At 36.5% G+C, this 24335-nt stretch overlaps 1 protein-coding gene across 2 annotated transcripts in view; it reads right to left on the reverse strand.

Moving 5' to 3' along the window:
- XKR9 (XK related 9) overlaps positions 1-24335 on the reverse strand; it is a 135905-nt gene that overhangs the window by 38545 nt on the left and 73025 nt on the right. For both annotated transcript variants that reach the window (XM_050801912.1, XM_050801911.1), the window contains exon 7: positions 13252-13410. In XM_050801912.1, coding sequence (XP_050657869.1) covers positions 13252-13410 — 159 coding nt within the window. The remainder of the gene's footprint in view (positions 1-13251; positions 13411-24335) is intronic.

The following is a 24335-nucleotide window of genomic DNA, read 5'->3' on the forward strand; positions in this document are numbered from 1 at the left end:
CCCGGAGGTGGAGCTTACAGTGAGCCAAGATCGTGCCACTGCATTCCAGCCTGGGCGCCAGAGTAAGACTCTGTCTCAAAAAAAAAAAAAAAAAAAAAAAAGAGACATACAAATGGCCAACAGACATATTTTTTAAACGCTCAATATTGCTAACCATTAGGGAAATGCAAGGTAAAACCACAAGAAGATAACATTTCACACCTGTCAGAATGACTATTACAAAAGTGATGAAAGGTAAGTATTGGCAAGAATGTGACGAAAAGGGAACCCTTGGTGGTTCAACATTCTACTATTGCTAGGTATGTAAATTAGGACACCTATTATGGAAAACTGTATGGTTTCTCAAAAAACTAAAAATAGATTTACCATGATCCAGCAATCCCACTTCCGAGTATTTACCCAAACAACGTCAAATCAGTTGGTTGAAGAGGTGTTGGCAGTCCTACATTTATTGCAGCACTATTCACAATAGCCAAGTTATGGAATCAACCAAAATGTCCATCAACAGATGAACAGATAAATAAAATGTGATATATATATACACACACACACACGCAGTGGGATACTATTCAGTCTTTTAAAAAGAAGAAATTCTGTCATTTCTGAAAACATAGATGGAATTGGAGAACATTATCCTAAGTTAAATAAGCCAGGCAAAGAAAGACAAATCCTGCATGCACTCATTTATATGTGACATCTAAAACAATCAAACTTACAGAAGCAAGGAGTAGAACGGTGGTTACAGAGGTTAGGGGTTGGGAGAGATAGGAAGATTATGATCAAAAGGTACAAAATCTCAAGCAGAAGGAATAAGAAGATTATGGTCAAAGGGTAAAAAATCTCACGCAGAAGAAATTTTTTTTTACAACTGTATGCAGCATAGTGCATATAGTTGTAATGTACATTTCTAAACTAAGAGTACAGTTCAAATATTCTCATCACAAATATGCTAAGTATTTGAAGTGATGGATATGTTAACTGCTCTATTTAATTATTTAACATCATATTCATAAAATATCACTTTTTATCCCATAAATTTATAAAATTATAAATTGGCAATTTACAATAAAAAATAAAAATAAAATGTACACAAGAAGGCATAATGTAGAGGGAAAGACTAAACCTGAAAATAGCAAAGCAACAAATTTAAAGTCTTTCAAAGAGTCTAAGATAGCAGCTGTGCTGGTTCACATTCCTACATGTTTCCATCAGACTTTGAAGTTCAACCTAAGTCCAGGTGATAGTGACAGCCTCTGCAGGACTTAGAAGCCAGTAAGGAAAGACTTTACTCAGGACATTTGGGAGCAGAGGTCTAGAGCTTATAATCTACAATCATACTTGTGTATGTAAGTGTATCTTGTAAAGTTCTAACTACATATCAAGGGTTTTCTTTGTTTTCCTAAATCCATAGTGTAAACCGTAGAACACAAGTGCTATAAGTAATTCAAAGAACAAATTTTTCCCCCAGTAATCCACAAAAATATTTTATGGAATTAATCTTTCTTTTATTTTTTCAGAACACACTTTTTGAGAAAGGTTGTTCTAAATGTCTATCAAGAGTATACTCTTTGGGTAAATGAGCTGAATAGACAACTCTCAAAAGAAGACATACAAAGTGCCAACAGCTATATAAAAAAATGCTCAACATCAGTAATTATCAGGGAAATGCATATCAAAACCACAATGAGATCTCATATAACCCCAGTTAGAATGGCTATTATCAAAAAGACAAAAAATAACAAACGCTGGCAAGGATTCAAAGAAAAGGGAACTCTTTTTTTTTTTGGAGATGGGGTCTCACTTATGGAAAAATAATAAATGTTTGAGGTAATGGATATGCTGATTACCAGGATTTGACCATTACACATTGCATATATGTATCGGAATATCACCCTGTATCCCATAAACATATACAATTATTACATGTCAACTAAAAATAAAAGGAAAAAAAGAAAGTAAAAAGACAACCCACAAAACCACAGAAAATATTGCAAATCATATATTTGATAAGGGTCTAGTATCCAGAATGTATAAAGAATCCTTATAATTCAACAATAAAGAGACAAGCCAATTTAAAATGGATAACAGATTTTAATAGATATTTTTGCAAAAAAGATACACAAGTGGCCAATAAGCACATGAAAAGATACTGAATATGCTAAATATTGTTAGTCGCTAAAGAAATGCAAATCAAAACTGCAATGTGATACCACTTTACACCCACTAGGATGGTTATAATTTTTTAAAAAGAAAATGAAAAGAATTATTGGTGAGGAAAACAAAGGAAGAGAATTGCTGGTCCGACAATAGTAAGGAAGAGAATCACTGGCCCGATGATGGTGGGTTATCAGAACTTATTAACATCAGCATCACTGAAGTTGGTATACAACTCCCCACTGCTAAATTTGACTGGCTTTAAAAAAAAAAAAAAAAAAGGAAGAGAATTGTTGGTGTTGAAAACCAACTGTTGGTGAGGAGGAGAAACCTCATTGCTGGTGGGATTGTAATATGAGGCATGCACCAGTGAATTAATTTGACAGTTCCTTAAAAAGACAAACATAGAATTATAATACCACCAAGTATATTCGTTTTCTAGGACTTCCATAATAAATTACCAAAAATCAGATGGCTCTAAACAACAGAAACTTAGTCTCTCATAGTTCTGGAGGCTAGAAGCCCAAAATCATGCTGTCAGCAGAGTCATGCTTCCTCTGAAGATTCTAGGGAAGAATTCTTCCTTGCCTCTTCAAGCTTCTAGGGGTTTCTGGAAATCCTTGACTTTCCTGGCTTCTAGCTGGAAAACTTCCAAAATATGTGAAGATTGAACATGATGTTTCTATATAGTACATAAGTCAAAAAAAAAAAACACAAGGAACTTAGAAAATATTTTGAACTAAAGGATAATGAGAACACAACACGCCAAAATTTGTGGGACCACCTAAAACAACGTTTAGAAGAAAATTTACAGCTTTGAATGGTTATATTAGAAAAGAATAAATGTTCAAAAATGAATTATCTAAGCATCCAGCTTAAGGAGGTAGGAAAAGAAGGGCAAATTAAATCAAACTAAGAAATAATGAAGATTTAGGTGAAAAACATTAAAATAGAAGAGAAAAGAGAAACATAAATTAAATATAAGCCAGTTCATGAAAAAGTACAATAAAATTGAAAAACCTCTAGATAAAAAAGAGAGAAAAGATAATTACTAATACTGAGATTAAAAGAATAAATATCTCTATAACACTAAATGCCCACAAGAGAAAGCAGGAAAAATCTAAAATCGACACCCTAACATCACAATTAAAAGAACTAGAAAAGCAACAGCAAACAAATTCAAAAGCTAGCAGAACACAAGAAATAACTAAGATTAGAGCAGAATTGAAGGAGATAGAGACACAAATACCCTTCAAAAAAATCAATGAATCCAAGAGCTGGTTTTTTTAAAAGATCAACAAAACAGGCCACTAGCAAGACTAATAAAGAAGAAGAGAGAGAATAATCAAATAGACACAATAAAAAATGATAAAGGAGATATCACCACCAATCCCACAGAAATACGAACTACCATCAGAGAATACTATAAACACCTCTACGCAAATAAATTAGAAAATCTAGAAGAAATGGATAAATTCCTGGACACATACAACCTCCCAACACTAAGCCAGAAAGAAGTCAAATCTCTGAATAGACCAATAACAGGTTCTGAAATTAAGGCAATAATTAATAGCCTACCAACCAAAAAAAAAGCCCAGGTCCAGATGGATTCACAGCTGAATTCTACCAGAGGTACAAAGAGGAGCTGGTACCATTCCTTTTAAAACTATTCCAATCAATACAAAAAGAGGGAATCCTCCCTAACTCATTTTATGAGGCCAGAATCATCCTGACACCAGAGCCTGGCAGAGACACAACAACAAAAAAAGAGAATGTTAGGTCAAATATCCCTGATGAACATTGATGTGAAAATCTTCAATAAAATACTGGCGAACCGAATCCAGCAGCACAACAAAAAGCTTATCTACCACAATCAAGTTGGCTTCATCCCTGAGATGCAAGGGTGGTTCAACATACACAAAGCAGTAAACGTAATCCATCACATAAACAGAACCAACGACAAGAAAACACGTGATTATCTATTGAGAAATACATAAGAAAAGGCCTTCGACAAAATTCAACAGTCCTTCATGCTAAAAACTCTCAGTAAACTAGGTATTGATGGAACATATCGCAAAATAATAAGAGCTATTTATGACAAACCCACAGCCAATATCATACTTAATGGGCAAAAATGGGAAGCATTCCCTTTGAAAACCAGTGCAAGACAAGGACACCCTCTCTCACCACTCCTATTCAACATAGTATTGGAAGTTCTGGCCAGGGCAATCAAGTAAGAGAAAGAAATAAAGGGTATTCAATTAGGAAAAGAGGAAGTCAAATTGTCTCTGTTTGCAGATGACATGATTGTATACTTAGAAAACCCCATCGTCTCAGCCCAAAATCTCCTTAGGCTGATAAGCATCTTCATAAAATCTCAGGATACAAAATCAATGTGCAAAAATCACAAGCATTGGTATACACCAATAACAGACAAAGACAGAGCCAAATCATGAGTGAACGCCCATTCACAATTGCTACAAGGAGAATAAAATACCTAGGAATCCAACTTACAAGGGATGTGAAGGACCTCTTCAAGGAGAACTACAAACCACTGCTCAACAAAATGAAAGAAGACACAAATGGAAGAACATTCCATGCTCATGGATAGGAAGACTCAATATTGTGAAAATGATCATACTACCCAAAGTAATTTATAGATACAATGCTATTGTCATCAAGCTACTGCTGACTTTCTTCACAGAATTGGAAAAAAAAAAAAAAAAAACTATTTTAAAGTTCATATGGAACCAAAAAAGAGCCTGCATAGCCAAGACAATCCTAAGCAAAAAAAACAAAGCTGGAGGCATCTGACTTCAAACTACACTACAAGGCTATAGTAACCAAAACAGCATGGTACTGGTACCAAAATAGATATATAGACCAATGGAACAGAACAGAGGCCTCAGAAATAACACCACACATCTACAACCATCTAGTCTTTGACAAACCTGACAAAAATAAGCAATAGAGAAAGGATTCCCTATTTAATAAGTGGAAAACTGGGTAGCCATATGTAGAAAGCTAAAACTGGATCCCTTCCTTACTCCTTATACAAAAATTAACTCAAGATGGATAAAAGACTTAAATGTAAGACCTAAAACCATAAAAACCTTAGAAGGAAACCTAGGCAATACCATTCAGGACATAGGCATGGGCAAGGACTTCATGACAAAAACACCAAAAGCAACTGTACCAAAAGCCAAAATAGACAAATGGGATCTAATTTAACTAAAGAGCTTCTGTACAGCAAAATAAACTATCATCAGAGTGAAAAGGCAACCTACAGAATGGAAGAACACTTTTGCAATCTATCCATCTGACAAAGGGCTAATATCCAGAATTTACAAAGAACTTAAACAAATTTACAAGAAAAAAAACCTCATCAAAAAGTGGGCAAAGTATATGAACAGACACTTATCAAAAGACGACATTTATACAGCCAAGAGACATATGAAAAAAATGCTCATCATCACTGGTCATTAGAGAAATGCAAATCAAAACCACAATGAGATACCATCTCATGCCAGTTGGAATAGCGATCATTAAAAAGTCAGAAAATGACAGATGCTGGAGAGGAGGTGGAGAAATAGGAATGCTTTAACACTGTTGGTGGGAGTGTAAATTAGTTCAACCATTGTGGAAAACAGTGTGGCGATTCCTCAAGGATCTAGAACTAGAAATACCATTTGACACAGCAATCCCATCACTGGGTATATACCCAAAGGATTATAAATCATGCTACTATAAAGACACATGCACATGTATGTTTATTGCAGCACTATTCACAATAGCAAAGTCTTGGAACCAACCCAAATGTCCATCAGTAATAGAGTGGATAAAGAAAATGTAACACATACACACCATGGAATTCTATGCAGCCATAAAAAATTATGAGTTCATGTCCTTTTTATGGACACTGATGAAGCTGGAAACCATCGTTCTCAGCAAACTATCACAAGGACAAAAACCAACCACACATTCTCACTCATAAATGGGAGTTGAACAATGAGAACACATGGACACAGGAAGGGGAACATCATACAATGGGGCCTGTCAGGGGATGGGGGACTGGGGGAGGGATAGCATTAGGAGAAATGCCTAATGTAAACGACGAGTTGATGGGTGCAGCAAACCAACATGGCACATGTATACCTAAGTAACAAACCCACACATTCTGCCCATGTACCTCAGAACTTAAAGAATAATATAATATAAATATATATATTTATATCATAAATATATATTTATATATATTAAAATATTTATATATTTATATATTATATATTATATAAATATGTATTTAATATACAATATAAAAATATACATTATATATATTTATATATAAATATATATATATGGAGAGAGAAAGAAAACTTGCTAAATGCCAGGTACTGTGTTAAGAATGTAATGGCAGGCCAAATTCCTGCCCTCAGGCAGCTCCCAGTAATCAAAGGAATCTGTAAAATTATAAGGACTTCTTAATTTAAGGTGGCAGGAGACGGCCCTTCTGACGAGGTGACATTTATGCTGAGATCTAAGGACTAAGGAGGGACAGCCACGAAGAGAGAGAACAGGTAGGGCAGAGGTTGTCCTATCTCCATTACTCCAGCCTACAAGGAGAACCTGGCTTTTCCCTGCAGCCAGGTGTCTGCCACTCACTGATCTGGAGTGAGCTGCAGGACCTCAGAGAAGAAGAGGCATTTAACTCCAGACAGCATTCAGAGTCTTATAGAAACCCCAGGGAGTTTATCACATCTAAGACCCTGATAGCATCTGTATCAGAAATGAGAATCCAACCAGACTGCTCAAGAAATATTAGCTTTAATTCTTTCAGAAGAGAAAATGGCTTATACTAAAAAAAAGAAGAAATATCACTAAGATCCTATAGACACTTTAAAAAAGGTACTATTATTTACATTTTTAAGTGAAAAAATGTTGATTGCTTAGTTGAAACAAATTCCTTGAAAGAATGAGTTACCAAAATGGATTCTAGAAGAGCAGAAAATCTGAATAACTCCCTTGTCAATTAAAGAAACTGTATTAGAATGAAGCCCTTCCTATAAATAAAATTCAAAACCCAGATGACTTCACTTTCAAAAAGTTTTAAAAAGAACTCTTTTAGAAAATAGAGGAAGAGAAACCATTTCTCAACTGATTTTGTGAAACAGGGCTTTCCCAATACCAATATGAGGCAAAAACATTACAAGAAAAGACCAGGCTAGGGCGGTGGCTCATGCCTGTAATCCCAGTAATTTGGGAAGCTGAGATGGGAGGATTGCTAGAGTACAGGAGTTTGAAACCAGCCAGGGCAAGATGATAAGACCCCATCTCTACAAAAAATGTAAAACTTAACCAAACACAGTGGCGCACACTTGTGGTCCCAGCTACTCAGGAGACTGAGGTGAGAGGATCACCTGAGCCCAAAAAGTCGAGGCTGCAGTGAGCTATGATTGCACCACTGTACTTTAGTCTGGGCAACAGAGCTAGACTTAGACCTTGTCTCAAAAAACAAAAATGACCAATATTCCCCATGTACACAGAAGCAAAAATCTTTAATAAAAGTGCAAGCCAATTAAATCCATTTATATATAAAAGGTATAATACATCATGTCCAAGTGTGGTTTTCTCAAGAATACAAGGTTGGTATAATATTTGAAAATAATATATTCCACCATACTAACCAAATTAAAAAGATATCAGAGCATCTCAATAAATGCAGAGAAAGCATTTGACAAAATTCAACACTCATTCATAATTTTAAAATCTCAGGAAACTGAGACTAGGAGAAAACCTGAGAAAGAGCATCTACTAAAAATCTACAGCTAACATCATGCTTAATTGTATGATGTTACACTATTTCACTAGTAGTGAAGACAAGGCAAAGATGTCTGCTGTAACTTCTGTTTCACATTGTGTTTGAGGTTGTACTCAAGAAATCATGCAAAAAAAGAAATAAAAGTCATACTACTTGGGAAAAAAGAGCTAAAATTGTCTTAATTTGCAAGACATGATTGTACATAAAAAATACTAAAAAATTGACCCAAAAAGGGACTAGAATTAAGAGCTAAACTTAGCAAATTTGCAGGATACAAAATCAATATGCAAGACTCAGTTATGTTGATATATCCTAGCATAAACAATTAGAAATGAGATTTAAAAAATAATACCATTTACAATAACATAAAAACAAGATATTTAGGGATAAATGTAATAAAATATGTACACTGAAAATTATAAAACATGGCTGAGAACAATTAAAGACCTGTGCAGATAAAAAGATATTGGGAAACTCAATAAAATTGATCAAAAGATTCAATACAGTCCTAATCAAAATTCTATCAGACTTTTTCTAAAAGGTAAAAACTTGATTATAATACTTATATGGAAATAAAAGAGACATATAACAGTAAAAACAATTTTGAAAAAGAACAAAGTTGCAGGGCTTGTAATATTTATTTGAATATTTATAGTTACATTTTTCAGAACAGTGTGCATTAGCCTAACGATAGACAAATAGAATAGACAGCCCAGTAATGGACCATTGCATATAGGGTCAATTTATTTTTTACAAAGATACCAATAATTCAATGGGGAGAGGACAGTCTTTTCAACAAACTGTGCTGGAACAACTGGAAATCCATATGGGAAAAAGTGAAACTAAACACTTATCTCATACTACACACACACACAAAAAAAAAAAACACCCCAAGTGGCCTATAGATCTAAATGTTGAATTTATAGAGCTTCCAGAAGAAAACAAAGGAGAAAATCTTTAAGACTGTAGGGTAGGCAAATACTGACTTGGTTTCGCCAATAAAACACAAATGAAGTGAGGTGCAGTGGCTAGTCCCTGTAATTCCAGTGTCTCTAGAGGCTGAGGTGAGTGGATGGGAGGATTGCTTGAGCCCAGGAGTCCAAGGCCAGCCTAAGCAACATAACAAGACCCCCATCTCTGAAAAATATTAAATTTTTTAAAAATTAAATTAAATTTGAATGAATTACATCACTTCAGGGTGGAAGCTTTAAGCGATAGTACGTAATTTACCGTTTTCCCTTTTCTATGCAATCATGAAAGTATCAGTTGAAGTAGAATCTCTATCAACCTGTATCCTTAAGTGTATATGACAGATACTGCCAATAATTTCTGGACATGTAGCATGGATGAGAATTAAGTATTTATTGTGTTACATCATGAGATTTGGGCATTCTTTGTACTGAAGCATATTTTAGCCCCTTCAGTAATAAATGCATTGATTACATAGTTCATATGCCGTTTCTCTCAGAAATCAGAAATGTAAGGTCTTATTGGTACTAACAGTAAAAAAAAAAAAAAAAAAGTGAAATCTGGTAAATTATCAGTTGAGAACATCCATCATGCATTAAATTAGAGGTATGACCTCAAGGAAGAAATGGATGTTCTGTTAAAGGTGACTTGTACAAAGAAAAATTGAAAAGTATTATAAAATGATAACAACAGATTGCTGTGAAACTGTTTCTAGTAAACACTGCTCTAGATTTTAAATCTCCATAGTTTTAATCTACATGAAGATGACCTTATTCTAATAGCCAATCCATGCCTTCTTACTAAACCTAACAAAGATTACAAAGAAATGAAGAGTCCATTGCAACCAGCTGGCTTAAGAACAAGTTAAATGGCCCTAATTCACCCTGGACTTGATTCCAAATATTACAATGACACACTCATTTTGTTGATTCATTGCCTTCATAGGAAGCAAATAAATCAGTGTTTTTGACCCTGAACACTTCCCCCTTTTAACTGACAAATGGACGTTAGAAATGGTATGCCAACATTTCACCAGGAAGCTATCAGTTTCCTTCCCAAAGTCTGATCCACACACATCATAAAAGATTAACACAAAAAAATTAATCCAAGTGTTTCTCCCCTTTCCCAAAATGTACACGTTGAGGTCACTTTACAACAACCAAGATCATCCAGTTTTGCATGTGGAGCTTGTTAAAAACTGAGCCAAGAGAAAAGACAGCCTGAAGGGAAGTAAAAAAGTTGTGTTGCTCTATGCTCTATGACCATGGCCAGCAGATTGTATTCAAGTTAACTTCTTGCAGGCATAATCCATCACTAACAGAACCAATTTGTTAACGCATATTCTCTGACTTAATTAAGCCATAGGCCTGCTTCCCTGCATACCCATATCCCTAAACATGCCAAATAATAATCCTGTTTTGGTTGGGCAACCTGAACTAAAAATCCCTCAAAAATACTTGTAAACTGCTTACCTCACCATATCTGCCAGATCTTTTTATAATCACTGAAAGAATGCACTGGCTTTCCTGAACACTCAGTAATCATAATATTGGAGTCTTTTACAAAGTGACAAGACTTGTGTTACAGTACGATTATATAATATGTTTATCACAAATATACATCTACATTACCTGTATAAATAAACTTTTAATTTAATATTTTCATGACCTATTGATTTCCCAACAAGCCAATGGACATAGCATTTTAAAAATAACGTTCCAAACACTTTTCAACTGAAACCAACAATGCTTTATCCTTGCCATTAAAATCCTTTAAACTTTTATACCAAACACTCCCCTTTACTGTATACCTAACTAGAAAACTGGGAAGACAAACATTTGGCGAGTCCTAAAAAGCAAAGACTTGCAACACATGAATTAGAAATCAACAAACTAATTTTTCTGTTCATCTTTTCAAAAGATCTTTTAATTTTTTTAACATTTCTACATAAATATAATAATTTTTAAAAGTTGCCATGGTATTTCACGATGATTGTAGGAGCACAAGACAACACAATAAAGAGAACTACAATCCATCAAAATGAAACCTTACACAGTATTCATTTCTAAACTCCTGTCAGTGTCACAAATGTTGTAAGATTCCTGGCTTGTTAGCTAGCAAAGGATATAATAACCAAGGCATTTCATGGTGTTTTAAACTAGATTGAATTGCCAAGAAATCTACTTCTCCCCCAACTGCTCCTGTCAATTACTAAATTGGGCCGTTCAAAATCACTGTAGGGTCAACACAAATGTAAATTCAAATCTTTAGGTTCCTTTGTCATGGAATATTGTCCCAACCATACAACACTAAAAAGAGAGATGCATCATTTCCTTTGTGTTCTCTTTCACAAAGTTTCTGTTCAGAGATCAGCAAATATCCAGACAGATGGCAAACATGTGTTAAACATTTACAATGTTCCAGTTAATCATGCTAGACTCCTGACACAGAAGTGAATAAGATACAATCCTGATCTCAAGTTGCTTAAGCATATTCTAGGAAAGAAAATGCATTTTAATTATGCAAAGATAATACATTCTCAAGGTGTACATGGTATTAATTTATCACGTATAATGCAAGTCTGGTACTTGGATGGACCATCTCAAATAAAATTTAACTATAAAAGTATTCAAAAGTGCACTACACATGGCAGGAAAAACATTTTTCTTTTCTATTTTTTATTTTGTTTATCTAAATCTCATGTAGAAAATTTTCTTGGGATTTTTAATAAACCAATTTTAATTAATTTTCCAAAAGTAATCCTTACAGAAATTTTGTCAATATCTACAATTCTCTTATTGCCATACTCTAAAAGATTCATGCTACAACAGGATTGGATCATCTGCTTCACCCAAACCTCAAGAAACAGCTTGACAAGTGAGACTGGGTTCTCAAGAGGTGGAGCTACAAGACATCATTAGTGGACAGCATTAAGGAACATTTCAGCTATTACCACCCTACCAAAGAACATAGACCACATTTTCTTTTGACCTAGACCAACCCAATCGTCAATTAATGTCATATGCAAGCCAGAATGACTAAAACAGTCACTTGATCCCTGGAGAAAAAAGCATAATATTTTTTGAAGTATATTAACAGGTTTTTCTCTTTTACATTCCTTACAGACATACTAAGGTATCTATCTTCCTTGGAAAGTGAGGTGAAGAGATCAGTGTTGTTGTCCCATTAATATAAAGAGAAAAAAAAATAGTAATCATTTGGACTACTAAATAAAAATTTCAAGTCAAAAAGGATAAAAAATAGTCTTGAAAGTCAGGCTTTGTAAAAATAACTTTCTAGATGGCCAAACAGGAACAGCTCCAGTCTGCAGCTCGCAGCAAGACCAATGCAGAAGGCAGGTGATTTCTGCATTTCCAACTGAGGTACCAGGTTCATCTCATTGGGACTGGTTAAGCAGTGGGTGTAGCCCACAGAGGGCAAGCTGAAGCAGGGTGGGACACTGCCTCACCAGAGAAGCACAAGGGGTCAGGGAACTCCATCCCCTAGCCAAGGGAAGCTTTGACGGACTATGGCATGAGGGACAGTGCTATCCAGCCCAGATACTATGCTTTTCCCATGGTTTTTGCAACCCACAGAACAGAAGATTCCCTCAGGTGCCTACATCACCAGGGCCCTGGGTTTCAAGCACAAAACTGGGCTGTCGTTTGAGCAGAAACTGAGCTAGCTGCAAGAGTTTTACTCCTGTACCCCAGTGGTGCCTGGAACCCCAGCAAGACAGAAGTATTCACTACCCTGAAAGGGGGCTGAGGCCAGGGAGCCAAGTGGTCCCACCCACATGGAGCCCAACAAGCTAAGATCACAGGCTAGAAATTCTCACTGCCAGCACAGCAGTCTGAAGTCCACCTGGGACACTCCAGCTTGGTGGGGGAAGGGATGTCCACCATTACTGAGGCTTGAGTAGGCGGTTTTCCCCTCACAGTGTAAACAAAGCCACCAGGAAGGTCAGACTGGGTGGAGCCCACCTCAGTGCAGCAGAGCTCCTGTAGCCAGACTGCCTCTCTAGATTCCTTCTCTCTGCACAGGGCCTCTCTGAAAGGAAGACAGTAGTCCCAGTCTGGAGCTTATAGATAAAAGTCCCATCTCCCCGGGACAGAGCACCTGGGGGAAGATGCAGCTGTGGGTGCAGATTCAGCAGACTTAAATGTTCCTGCCTGCTGGCTCAGAAGACAGCAGCATATCTTCCAGCACAGCGCTCAAGCTCTACTACAGACAGACTGCCTCCTCAAGTGGGTCCCTGATCCCCATGCCTCCTGACTGAAAGAGACCTCCAAGCAGGGGTCGAAAGATACCTCATACAGGAGAGCTCCGACTGGCATCTGGTAGGTGCTCCTCTGGGATGAAGATTCCAGAGGAAGGAGCAGGCAGTAATCTTTGCTGTTCTGCAGCCTCCACTGGTGATGTCCAGGAAAACAGGGTCTGGAGTGGACTGCCAGCAAACTCCAGCGGATCTGTAGAAGAGGTAACTGATCATTAGAAGGAAAACTAGCAAACAGAAAGCAATAACATCAATATCAACAAAAAGGTCACACACAAAAAAAATCCAAAAGTCCTCTGCATTAAACAGCAAAGGTAGATAAATCCATGATGATGAGGAAAAAACAGGGCAAAAAGTCTGAAAATTCCAAAAGCCAGAATGCCTCTTCTCCTCCAAAGGATCACGATTCCTCGCCATCAAGGGAACAAAATTGGATGGAGAATGAGTTTGACGAACTGACAGAAGTACGCTTCAGAAGGTGGTTAATACCAAACTCCTCTGAGCTAAAGGAGCATGTTCTAACCCAATGCAAGGAAGCTAAGAACCTTGATAAAAGGTTACAGGAAATGCTAACTAGAATAATAAATTTAGAAGAGAACATAAATGACCTGATGAAGCTGAAAAACACAGCATGAGAACTTTGTGAAGCGTATGCAAGTATCAAGAGTCAAATCAATCAAGGAGAAGAAAGGATATCAGAGATTGAAAATCAAATTAATGAAATAAAGGATGAAGACAAGATTACAGAAAAAAGAATGAAAAGGAACGAATGAAGCCTCCAAGAAACATGCGACTATGAACAAAACAAACATACAATTGATTGGTGTACCTGAAACTGATGGGGAGAATGGAACCAAATTGGAAAACACACTTCAGGATATTATCCAGGAGAACTTCCTGGATCTAGCAAGGCAGGCCAACATTCAAATTCAGGAAATACAGAGAACCATTAAGATACTCCTCGAGAAGAGCAACCACAAGACACATAATTTTCAGATTCACCAAGGTTGAAATAAAGAAAAAAATGTTAAGGGCAGTCAGAGAGAAAGGTCAGATTACCAACAAAGGAAAGCCCATCAGACAAACAGCAGATTTCTCTGCAGAAACCCTACAAGCCAGAAGACGGCGGGGGTCAATATTCAACATTCTTAAAAAAAAAAAAAAGAAAAAGAGGAAGAATTTTCAACCCAGAATTTCATTTCCAGTCAAAATAAGCTTCAAAAGTGAAGAAAAAATAAAATCCTTTATGGTCAAGTAAATGCTGAGGGATTCTGTCACTACCAGGCCTGCCTTACAAGAGCTCCTGAAGGAAGCACTAAATATGGAAAGAAAAAATAGGTACCAGCCACTACACAAACATACCAAAATATATAGACCAATGACACTATGAAGAAACTGCATCAACTAATGTGCAAAATAACCAGCTAGCATCATGATGACAGAATCAAATTCACACATAACAGTATTAACCTTAAATGTAAATTGGCTAAATGCCCTAATTAAAAGACACAGACTGACAAACTGGATAAAGAGTCAAGACCCATTGGTGTGCTGTATTCAGGAGACTCATCTCATGTGCAAAGACACACATAGGCTCAAAATAAAGGGATGGAGGAATATTTACCAAGCAAATAGAAAGCCAAAAAAAAAAAAAAAAAAGAAGAAGCAGGGGTTGCAATCGTGTCTCTGATAAAACAGACTTTAAACCAACAAAGATCAAAAAAGACAAAGAAGTGCATTACATAATGTTAAAGGGATCAATGCAACAAGAAGAGCTAACTATCCTAATTATATATGCACTCAATACAGAAGTACCCAGATTCATAAAGCAAGTTTTTAGAGACGTACTAGACAAAAATAGACTTAGACTCCCACACAACAATAGTGGGAGACTTTACACCCCACTGTCAATATTAGACAGATCAATGAGACAGAAAATTAACAAGTATATTCAGGCCTTGAACTCAGCTCTGGACCAGGAGGACCTAATAGACATCTACAGAACTCTCCACCCCAAATGAACAGAATATACATTCTTCCCAGCACCACATAGCACTTATTCTAAAATTGACCACATAATTGGAAGTAAAACACTTCTCAGCAAATGTAAAAAAATGGAAATCATAACAGTCTCTCAGACCACAGTGCAATCAAATTAGAACTCAGGATTAAGAAACTCACTCAAAACCACACAACTACACAGAAACTGAACAACCTGCTCCCAAATGACTACTGGGTAAATAATGAAACTAAGGTAAAAATAAGTAAGTTCTTTGAAACCAATGATAACAAAGACACAACGTACCAGAATCTCTGGGACACAGCTAAAGCACTGTTTAGAGGCAAAGTTATAGCACTAAATGCTCACATCAGAAAGCAGGAAAGATCTAAAATTGACACCCTAACATTGCAATCAAAGAACTAGAGAAGCAAGAGCAAACAAATTGAAAAGCTAGCAGAAGACAAGAAATAACTAAGATCAGAGCAGAACTGAGGAGATAGAGACATGAAAATCCCTTCAAAAAAATTAATGAATCCAGGAGCTGGATTTTTGAAAAGATTAACAAAATAGATAGGCCACTAGCCTGACTAATGAAAAAGAAAAGACAGAAGAATCAGGCTGGGTATGGTGGCTCATGCCTGTAATCCCAGCACTTTGGGAGGCTGAGGCAGGCAGATAACCAGGTCAGGAGATTGAGACCATCCTAATAACACAATGAAAACCTATCTCTACTAAAATTACAAAAACAAAAATTAGCCAGTCATGCTGGCGGGCACCTGTAGTCCCAGCTACTTGGGAGATGAGGCAGGAAAATGGCGTGAACCTGGGAGGCAGAGCTTGCAGAGCCAAGATCATGCCGCTGCACTCCAGCCTGGGCGACAGAGAGAGACTCCATCTCAAAAAAAAAAAAAAAAAAAAGAAAGAAGAGAAAAGAAAAAGAGAGAAGAATCAAATAGACAGAATAAAAATGATAAAGGGATATCACCACTGATCTCACAGGAACACAAACTACCATCAGAGAATACTATAAACACCTCTATGCAAATAAATTAGAAAATCTAGAAGAAATGGATAAATTCCTGGACACATATAATCTCCCAACACTAAGCCAGGAAGAAGTCAAATCCCTGAATAAACCAATAACAAGTTCTGAAATTGAGGCAATAATTAAAAGCCTACCAACCAAAACAAAAGCCCAGGTCCAGATGGATTCATAGCCGAATTCTACCAGAGGTACAAAGAGGAGCTGGTACCATTCCTTTTGAAACTATTCTAAACAATAGAAAAAGAGGGACTCCTCCCTAACTCATTTTATGATGCCAGCATCATCCTGATACAAAAACCTGGCAAAGACACAACAAAAAAAAGAAAATCTCAGGACAATACCTCTGACGAACATTGATGCGAAAAGTCCTCAATGAAATACCAGCAAACAGAAACCAGCAGCACATCAAAAAGCTTATCCACCACAATCCCAGTTTCATCCCTGGGACGCAAGGTTGGTTCAACATACACAAATCAATAAGCATAATTTGTCACATAAATAGAACCAATGACAAAAACCACATGATTATCTCAGTAGACGCAGAAAAGGCCTTCAATAAACTTCAACCCCCCTTCATGCTAAAGACACTCATTAAACGAGGTACTGATGGAACATATCTCAAAATAATAAGAGCTATTTACGACAAACCCACAGGCAATATCATACTGAATGGGCAAAAGCTGGAAGCATTCCCTTTGAAAATTGGCACAAGACAAAGATGCCCTCTCTTGCCACTCCAATCAACATAGTATTGGAAGTTCTGGCCAGGGCAATCAGGCAAGAGAAAGAAATAAAGGGTATTCAAATAGGAAGACAGGAAGTCAAATTGTCTGTGTTTGCAGATTATATGATTGTATATTTAGAAAACCCTGTCATCTCAGTCCCAAAACTCCTTAAGCTAATAAGCAACTTCAGCAAACTCTCAGGATACAAAATCAATGTGCAAAAATTACAAGCACTCCTATACACAATAATAGACAGAGTCAAATCATGAGTGAACTCCCATTCACAGTTACTACCAAGAGAATAAAATGCCTAGGAATACAACTTACAAGGGATGTAAAGGACCTCTTCAAGGAGAACTACAAACTACTGCTCAAGGAAATAAGAGAGGACACAAACAAGTGGAAAAACATTCCATGTTCATGGGTAGAAAGAATCAATACCATGAAAATGGCCATACTGCCCAAAGTAATATATAGATTCAATGCTATTCCCATCAAGCTACCACTGGCTTTCTTCACAGAATTAGAGAAAACTACTTTAAATCTCATATGGAACCAAAAAAGAGCCCATATAGCCAAGACAATCCTAAGCAAAAAGAACAAATCTGGAGGCATCACGGTACCTGACTCAAACTATACTACAAGGCTATAGTAACCAAAACAACAAGACTGGTACTGAAACAACTATATAGACCAATGGAACAGAACAGAGGCCTCAGAAATAACACCACACATCTACAACCATCTGATGTTTAACAAACCTGACAAAAACAAGCAATGGGGGAAAGAATTCCCTATTTAATAAATGGTGTTGGGGAAACTGGCTAGCCATATGCAGAAAACTGAAACTGGATCCCTTCCTTACATCTTATGCAAAAATTAACTCAAGATAGAGTAAAGACTTAAATGTAATACCTAAAACCATAAAAATCCTAGAAGAAAACCTAGGCAATACCATTCAGGACATAGGCATAGGCAATGACTTCATGACTAAAACATCAAAAGCAATTGCAACAAAAGCCAAAATTGACAAATGGGATCTAATTAAAATAAAGAGCTTCTGCACAGCAAAAGAAAGCAGAATGAACTGGCAACCTACAGAATAGGAAAGTGAACATCATCATAGTAAACAGGTAACCTACAGAATGAGAGAAAATTTTTGCAATCTATCCATCTGACAAAGGGATAATATCCAGAATGTATGAGGAACTTAAATTTACAAGAAAAAAAAAATTAAAAAGTAGACAAAGATATGAACAGACATTTCTCAAAAGAAGACATTTTTGCAGCCAACAAACATGATAGAAAGCTCACCATCACCAGTCACTAAAGAAATGAAAATCAAAACCACAATGAGATACCATCTCACGCCAGTTAGAATGGTGATCATTTAAAAAGTCAGGAAACAGCAGATGCTGAACAGGATGTGGAGAAATAGGAATGCTTTAACACTGTTAGTGGCAGTGTAAATTAGTTCAACCATTGTAGAAGACAGTTTGGTGATTCTTCAAGGATCTAGAACCAGAAACACCATTTGACCCAGCAATTCCATTACTGGGTATATTCCCAAAGGATTATAAATCATTCTACTATAAAGTCACATGCACATGTATGTTTACTGCAGCACTATTCACAATAGCAAAGACTTGGAACCAACCCACATGCCCAACAATGACAGACTGGATAAAGAAAATGTGGTGTTTACACACCATAGAATACTACGCAGCCATAGAATCATGTCTTTTGCAGGGACATGGATGAAGCTGGAAACCATCATTCTCAGCAAACTAACACAGGAACAGAAACCAAATACCGCATGTTCTCACTCATAAGTGGGAGTTGAACAACAAGAACACATGGACACAGGGAGGGGAACATCACACACCAGGGCCTGTCAGGGGGTAGGAGGCAAGGAGAGGGATAGCATTAGGAGAAATACATAATATAGATGACGGGTTGATGGGTGCAGCAAACCACCATGGCACATGTATACCTATGTAACAAACCTGCACATTCTGCACATGTACCCCAAAACTTAAAGTATAATAAAAAAATAATTTTCTAAATGTTTTTATCCTCCTCTTTAACAAATGAAGAGGCAGTTCTGGTCATCTTAATCATAGACTTTTATATAGAAGATGTATACATAGAAGAAGTCCAAATAAGACAGAAAGAAATGTGACAGCTTATTCTTTTGTTTGCCAGTGAACTTTGGGAAGAGAAAGAAAACCGAGAGAGAGAAAGCAGCAAAAGAAACAGGTACATTTTCTGATCTACCTTCTCCAAGCTGAAGTTCCAGAGAGGAGAAACTTTTAGATAAGATGAAAGGAATGTTGAGAGTAAAAGAGGTTTTGGCCCTTTGGGACTCAAGAGCAAAACTGCTGTGCAAGGCAAACCTGTGCTAATATGGTATAGTCCCCGCAGAGTAAAGAGGGCGGAGAAAGAAAGTTGAGCAGAAAAAGGCCTAATTGTCATTATCTTTCATTTGGTGGAATAAACCTAAAGTTGTCCAAATATCCCTAAGAAAAGAATGAGAAGATCCCAAGACAGCAGTCATGACATAGATTATCTCATAATGGGAAGCAAGGAGAGCTCATCAATAAGGCTATAGACTCAAAACTATCTGCCGTACTTGGCAAAAAAACTTGAGACAGACGCAGCATCAGTGGGAGTCAAGGTAAATCCATGTCACACAGGTTGGCCTACCAGGGCCTGAAAAATCTGAATCTAAACTTCCATCAGGAATTATATCATTTGCAGACTCCAGAGGCAGATGCCAATATATTGCCTAGGAAAGCAGTCTACTAATCCAGCTCACCAGTTATCAGTATTTGTATACCCAAGGACCAGCAACAAGGCCAGGGAATAAGTTCCCCTCCACCAGTACACTTGAATAATACTTTGAAGAGGAGCAACACCACTGTTTGCATTTCTGCTTCAAATAGGGGATGGAGACAATTCACTGCGCTTATATCTACTATAATATGAAAGGGAAAAAAATAATTTCTTCAGAAATTAGTTTTAGATCTGCTTTTTAATTTGAAATTTCCTTTTAGGCCAAGAAGTTCAAACACCTGTAAACTGAATATATACATTGTTTATGGAAATGATGTATTATAAATAGAAGAATTATATTAATGAGAACTGCCAAAGGCCAAAGCAGCCAACCATGAATTCTCAAATTCTATTTCAGTTGAAGTCCACAGGGGGATTCTTACCTCACACCCAGATCTCTAGGAATGCTAAAAAGCAGTAGAACATCAACTCACAGACACCTTAGAGTTATCTGAAAGTTGTTAGCTGGATGGTCCCTGCTCTATTCTACAAAGGCCAAAAGAGTCCACAAACATGTAGACTAAGTAAGCAAGGCCACCGCCTCAGGATATTTTTCAAAATTAACCATCATGCTTCTGAAGTAGAATGAATCTCATTCTACCCACAGATGTATTGAGCTCTTACTCAAATTCTAGGCAGAAACTATACTATCAAAGACCCCTTAATCCATTTTATAGCCCACAATTTTCCCTCTTTTCATCCCTTTCTCACAGACTACAGCCTGAGATTCCTTTTTGCTTAGATCATATAAATGGTAGGAATTACTATACAATTAAATCCCTTTTTATATCCTCTAGTCACAAAATTATTCAGGATCTGGTCACAAGACTATTAGATCAACCTTCCTTTACCAAAAAATCCACCACATACAATTCATGATTTCAATAGTGTCTCTATATATTTTATTGGAGGAATAACAAAAGTATGAAAAACCTATTTCTGCTTTGTAACACAAATAAATAAAGTTCATTGAGTTTTACAGCAGACTTGAAACTATTACTAGTGGCTGAATTATTAAGATTTGGGAACTGCAAGGGTCCCTTAAAATTTAGGGATTATATCTTATTTATCTTTATGACATCACTGCACCTAGAACACAATTAGTTCTCTTTAAATATTTGTTGACATGAACAGCTGAAACTAACCTCTTTATATATCATTATTTTCAAAAAATACCATAACTTAAGATGACTGTATTACTGAACAGAATGACACTTTTAATAAATTCCATGGATGCAGGGGAGGTGAGGGAATGGTTTCGGGATAAAATTGTTCTACCTTAGATCATCTGGCATTAGTTAGATTCTCATAGGGAGCACACAACCTGGATCTGTTCACAATACAGTTCATGCTCCTATGAGAATCTAATGCTGTGGCTTATGGGACAGGAGGTGGAGCTCAGGTGGTAATGTTCACTTGCCCTCTGCTCACCTCCTACTGTGCAGTCCAGTTGCTAATATGCCACAAACTGGCAGTCCATTGCCCAGGGGTTGGTGACTCCTGAAACAGAAATTACGAGGGGCTGGAAAAAGAGGGGATGGAAAATTACTGTTTAATGATTATATAGTTTTTGTTTGGGATGATTAAAAATGTTCAAGTCTAGAGAAAACTATTTTAAAATTCATGTGGAACCAAAAAAAAAAAAAAGCCCAAATACCCAAGGCAATCCTAAGCAAAAATAACAAAGCTGGAAGCATCACACTACCCAACTTCAAACTATACTACAGGGCTACAGTAACCAAAACAGTATGGTACTGGTACAAGAAAAGACACACAGACCAGTGGGACAGAAAAGAGAACGAAGAAATAAGACCACACACCTACAACTATCTGATCTTCAACAAACCTGACAGAAACAAGCAAAGGGGAAGGATTCCCTATTTAATAAATGGTGCTGGGAGGACTGGCTAGCCATATGCAAAAAATTGAAACTGGACCCTTTCCTGACACCATATACAAAAACCAACTCAAGATGGATTAAAGACTTACATGTAAAACCCAAAACTGTAAAAACTCTAGAAGAAAACCTAGGCAATACCATTCAGGATATAGGCATGGGCAAAGATTTCATGACAAAGATGCCAAAAGTAATTGCAACAAAAGCAAAAATTGAAAAATGAGATCCTATTAAACTAAAGAGCTTCTGCACAGAAAAAAAAAAAAAATTAACAGAGTTAACAGACAGCTTACAGAATGAAAGAAAATGTTTGCGAACTACATCTGACAAAGGTCTAATATCCAGCATCTATAAGGAACTTAAACAAATTTACAAGAAAAAAAGCAAACAGCCTCATTAAAAGGTGGGGTGAACAGACACTTCTCAAAAGAAGACACATGTGACCAACAATCATATGAAAAAAAGCTCAGTGTCACTGATCATTAGAGAAATGCAAATCAAAATCACAGTGATATACCATCTCACACCAGTCAGAATGGCTTTTATTAAAAAGTCAAAAAATAACATGCTGGTGAGGCTGTGGTGAAAAAAAAGAACACTTTTACACTGTTGGAGGGAGTGTAAATTAGTTCAACTATTGTGGAAGACAGTGTGCTGATTCCTCAAATATCTAGAGACAGAAATACCATTCAACCAGGCAATCCCATTACTGGGTAAATACCCAAATGAACATAGTGTTCTACCATAAAGACACATGCACGCGTATGTTCATTGCAGCACTATTCACAATAGCAAAGACATGGAATCAACCTAAATGCCCATCAATGGTTGACTGGATAAAGAAAATGTGGTATATAAGCACTATAGAATATTATGCAGCCTTAGAAAAGAATAAGATCATGTCTTTTGCAGAAACATGAATAGAGCTGGAGGCCATTATCCTTAGAAAAGTAACACAGCAACAGAAAACCAAATCCTGCATGTTCTCACATATAACTGGGAGCTAAATGATGGGAATACGTGGACACACAGGGGGAACAATGCACACTGGGCCTACTGGAAGGCAGAGGGTGGGAGGAAGAAGAGTATCAGGAAAAATAACTAACGGATACTAGGCTTAATACCTGGGTGATTAAATAATCTATACAACAAGCCCCCATGACATACATTTACCTATGTAACAAACCTGCACATCCTGCACATGTACTCCTGAACTTAAAATAAATTTTTTTAAAAGCTCAGGAAATAGATAGTGGTGGTGGTTGTATAATTGTGAATGTACTTGAATTATACACTTAAAAATGGCTAAAATGGGCCAGGCATGGTGGCATTTGCCTGTACTCCCAGCTACGGGGAAGGCTGTGTGGCAGGAGGATCATTTGAGGCTAGCCTGGGAAACACAGCAAAACCCTTCAAAAATTGTTAAAACAGTAAGTTTTAGTTGCATATATTTTACCACAATAAAAAAGGCATAGTGACTACTAAATATTAAAATAATACCTCACAAAGTGCTACATAACAATTCACTCTACAAGTGTGAAGACTCTAAGGTGTACATACTGTATAAATTACCTATCTTATTTACCCCAAAAGAAACAAATACTAATCAGTAATGAGCAAATAGGTAAAATAGCTGAATATTAAAAATAAAGATGGACTACAATTCCCTTATCAGTAGTTACCACTTTACAAAGTAGTTTGAGAGCACTGTGTGTTTTATTCTTACTTACAAGTAAACTGAATAAGAATGGGTAAAAAATATGTTGTCCTAACAGAATTTGAAATAGCTATAGAATAATGACTGCTAAAGATACGCTAATTTGATAATTGAACAAATATTTTTAAAGGTCATTAGATTCATTCTGTAACAAGTCACATGTGAATATTAAAATCTACATTATTTGAAAACAAAAATATAAAGAATATGGTTGAAACAGACAAGTTAGAACTCTAAGTCCTCCAAAGGGTTAAAATAAGCTGTAGTCTTTGACCAATCACCCTCTAGAACCATGTCTTCATAAATTTGATTCATTTATAGAGTGTTTTTGATGATAGGCAATTCTTTGTTGAAAGTTAAGTGCTCTTTTATATGAATAAATAAAAAAGGCTTTGGTTTGAACTAATACATTATTTTGACAAATGTTTATTGGAACCTCAGTTATGGGTTCATAAATCAGAGTTCTTTGTGGTCCATCAGGTGAGCTCAGCAATGCCACCAGATGTCACAGCAAATACCAATAGGGTAATTAAAACAAGTCCATGGAATGCAGTCCCTCTCCTACACAATGACAGTAGTCAAAACAAGAAGAAATAGCTTATTATCTTTAATTTAACCTACTGAAAATACTTCTGCAAGATGTCATAACCATACCTTCAAAGAAAAAAAACATTTGTTTTCTATTTACTATTGTATTAAAATGACAAGGCCAGGCATGATGCATGATCCGTCAGACAGATTATTTCCAAATCTATCTCACAATAAAAAGGAGGAAAATCATCTGCATGCAGTAACTAAACTATATCCTTAGAAAAATTATTCCTCTTTTTTTCTTCCTTTTCTTTCCTTCCTTTCTCTCTACCCGCTTTTCAAAATAGCTCTTATTTCCTGAAAAGT

This window comes from Macaca thibetana, chromosome 8 (genome assembly GCF_024542745.1).
Source record: "Macaca thibetana thibetana isolate TM-01 chromosome 8, ASM2454274v1, whole genome shotgun sequence".
Classification (NCBI taxonomy): domain Eukaryota; kingdom Metazoa; phylum Chordata; class Mammalia; order Primates; family Cercopithecidae; genus Macaca; species Macaca thibetana.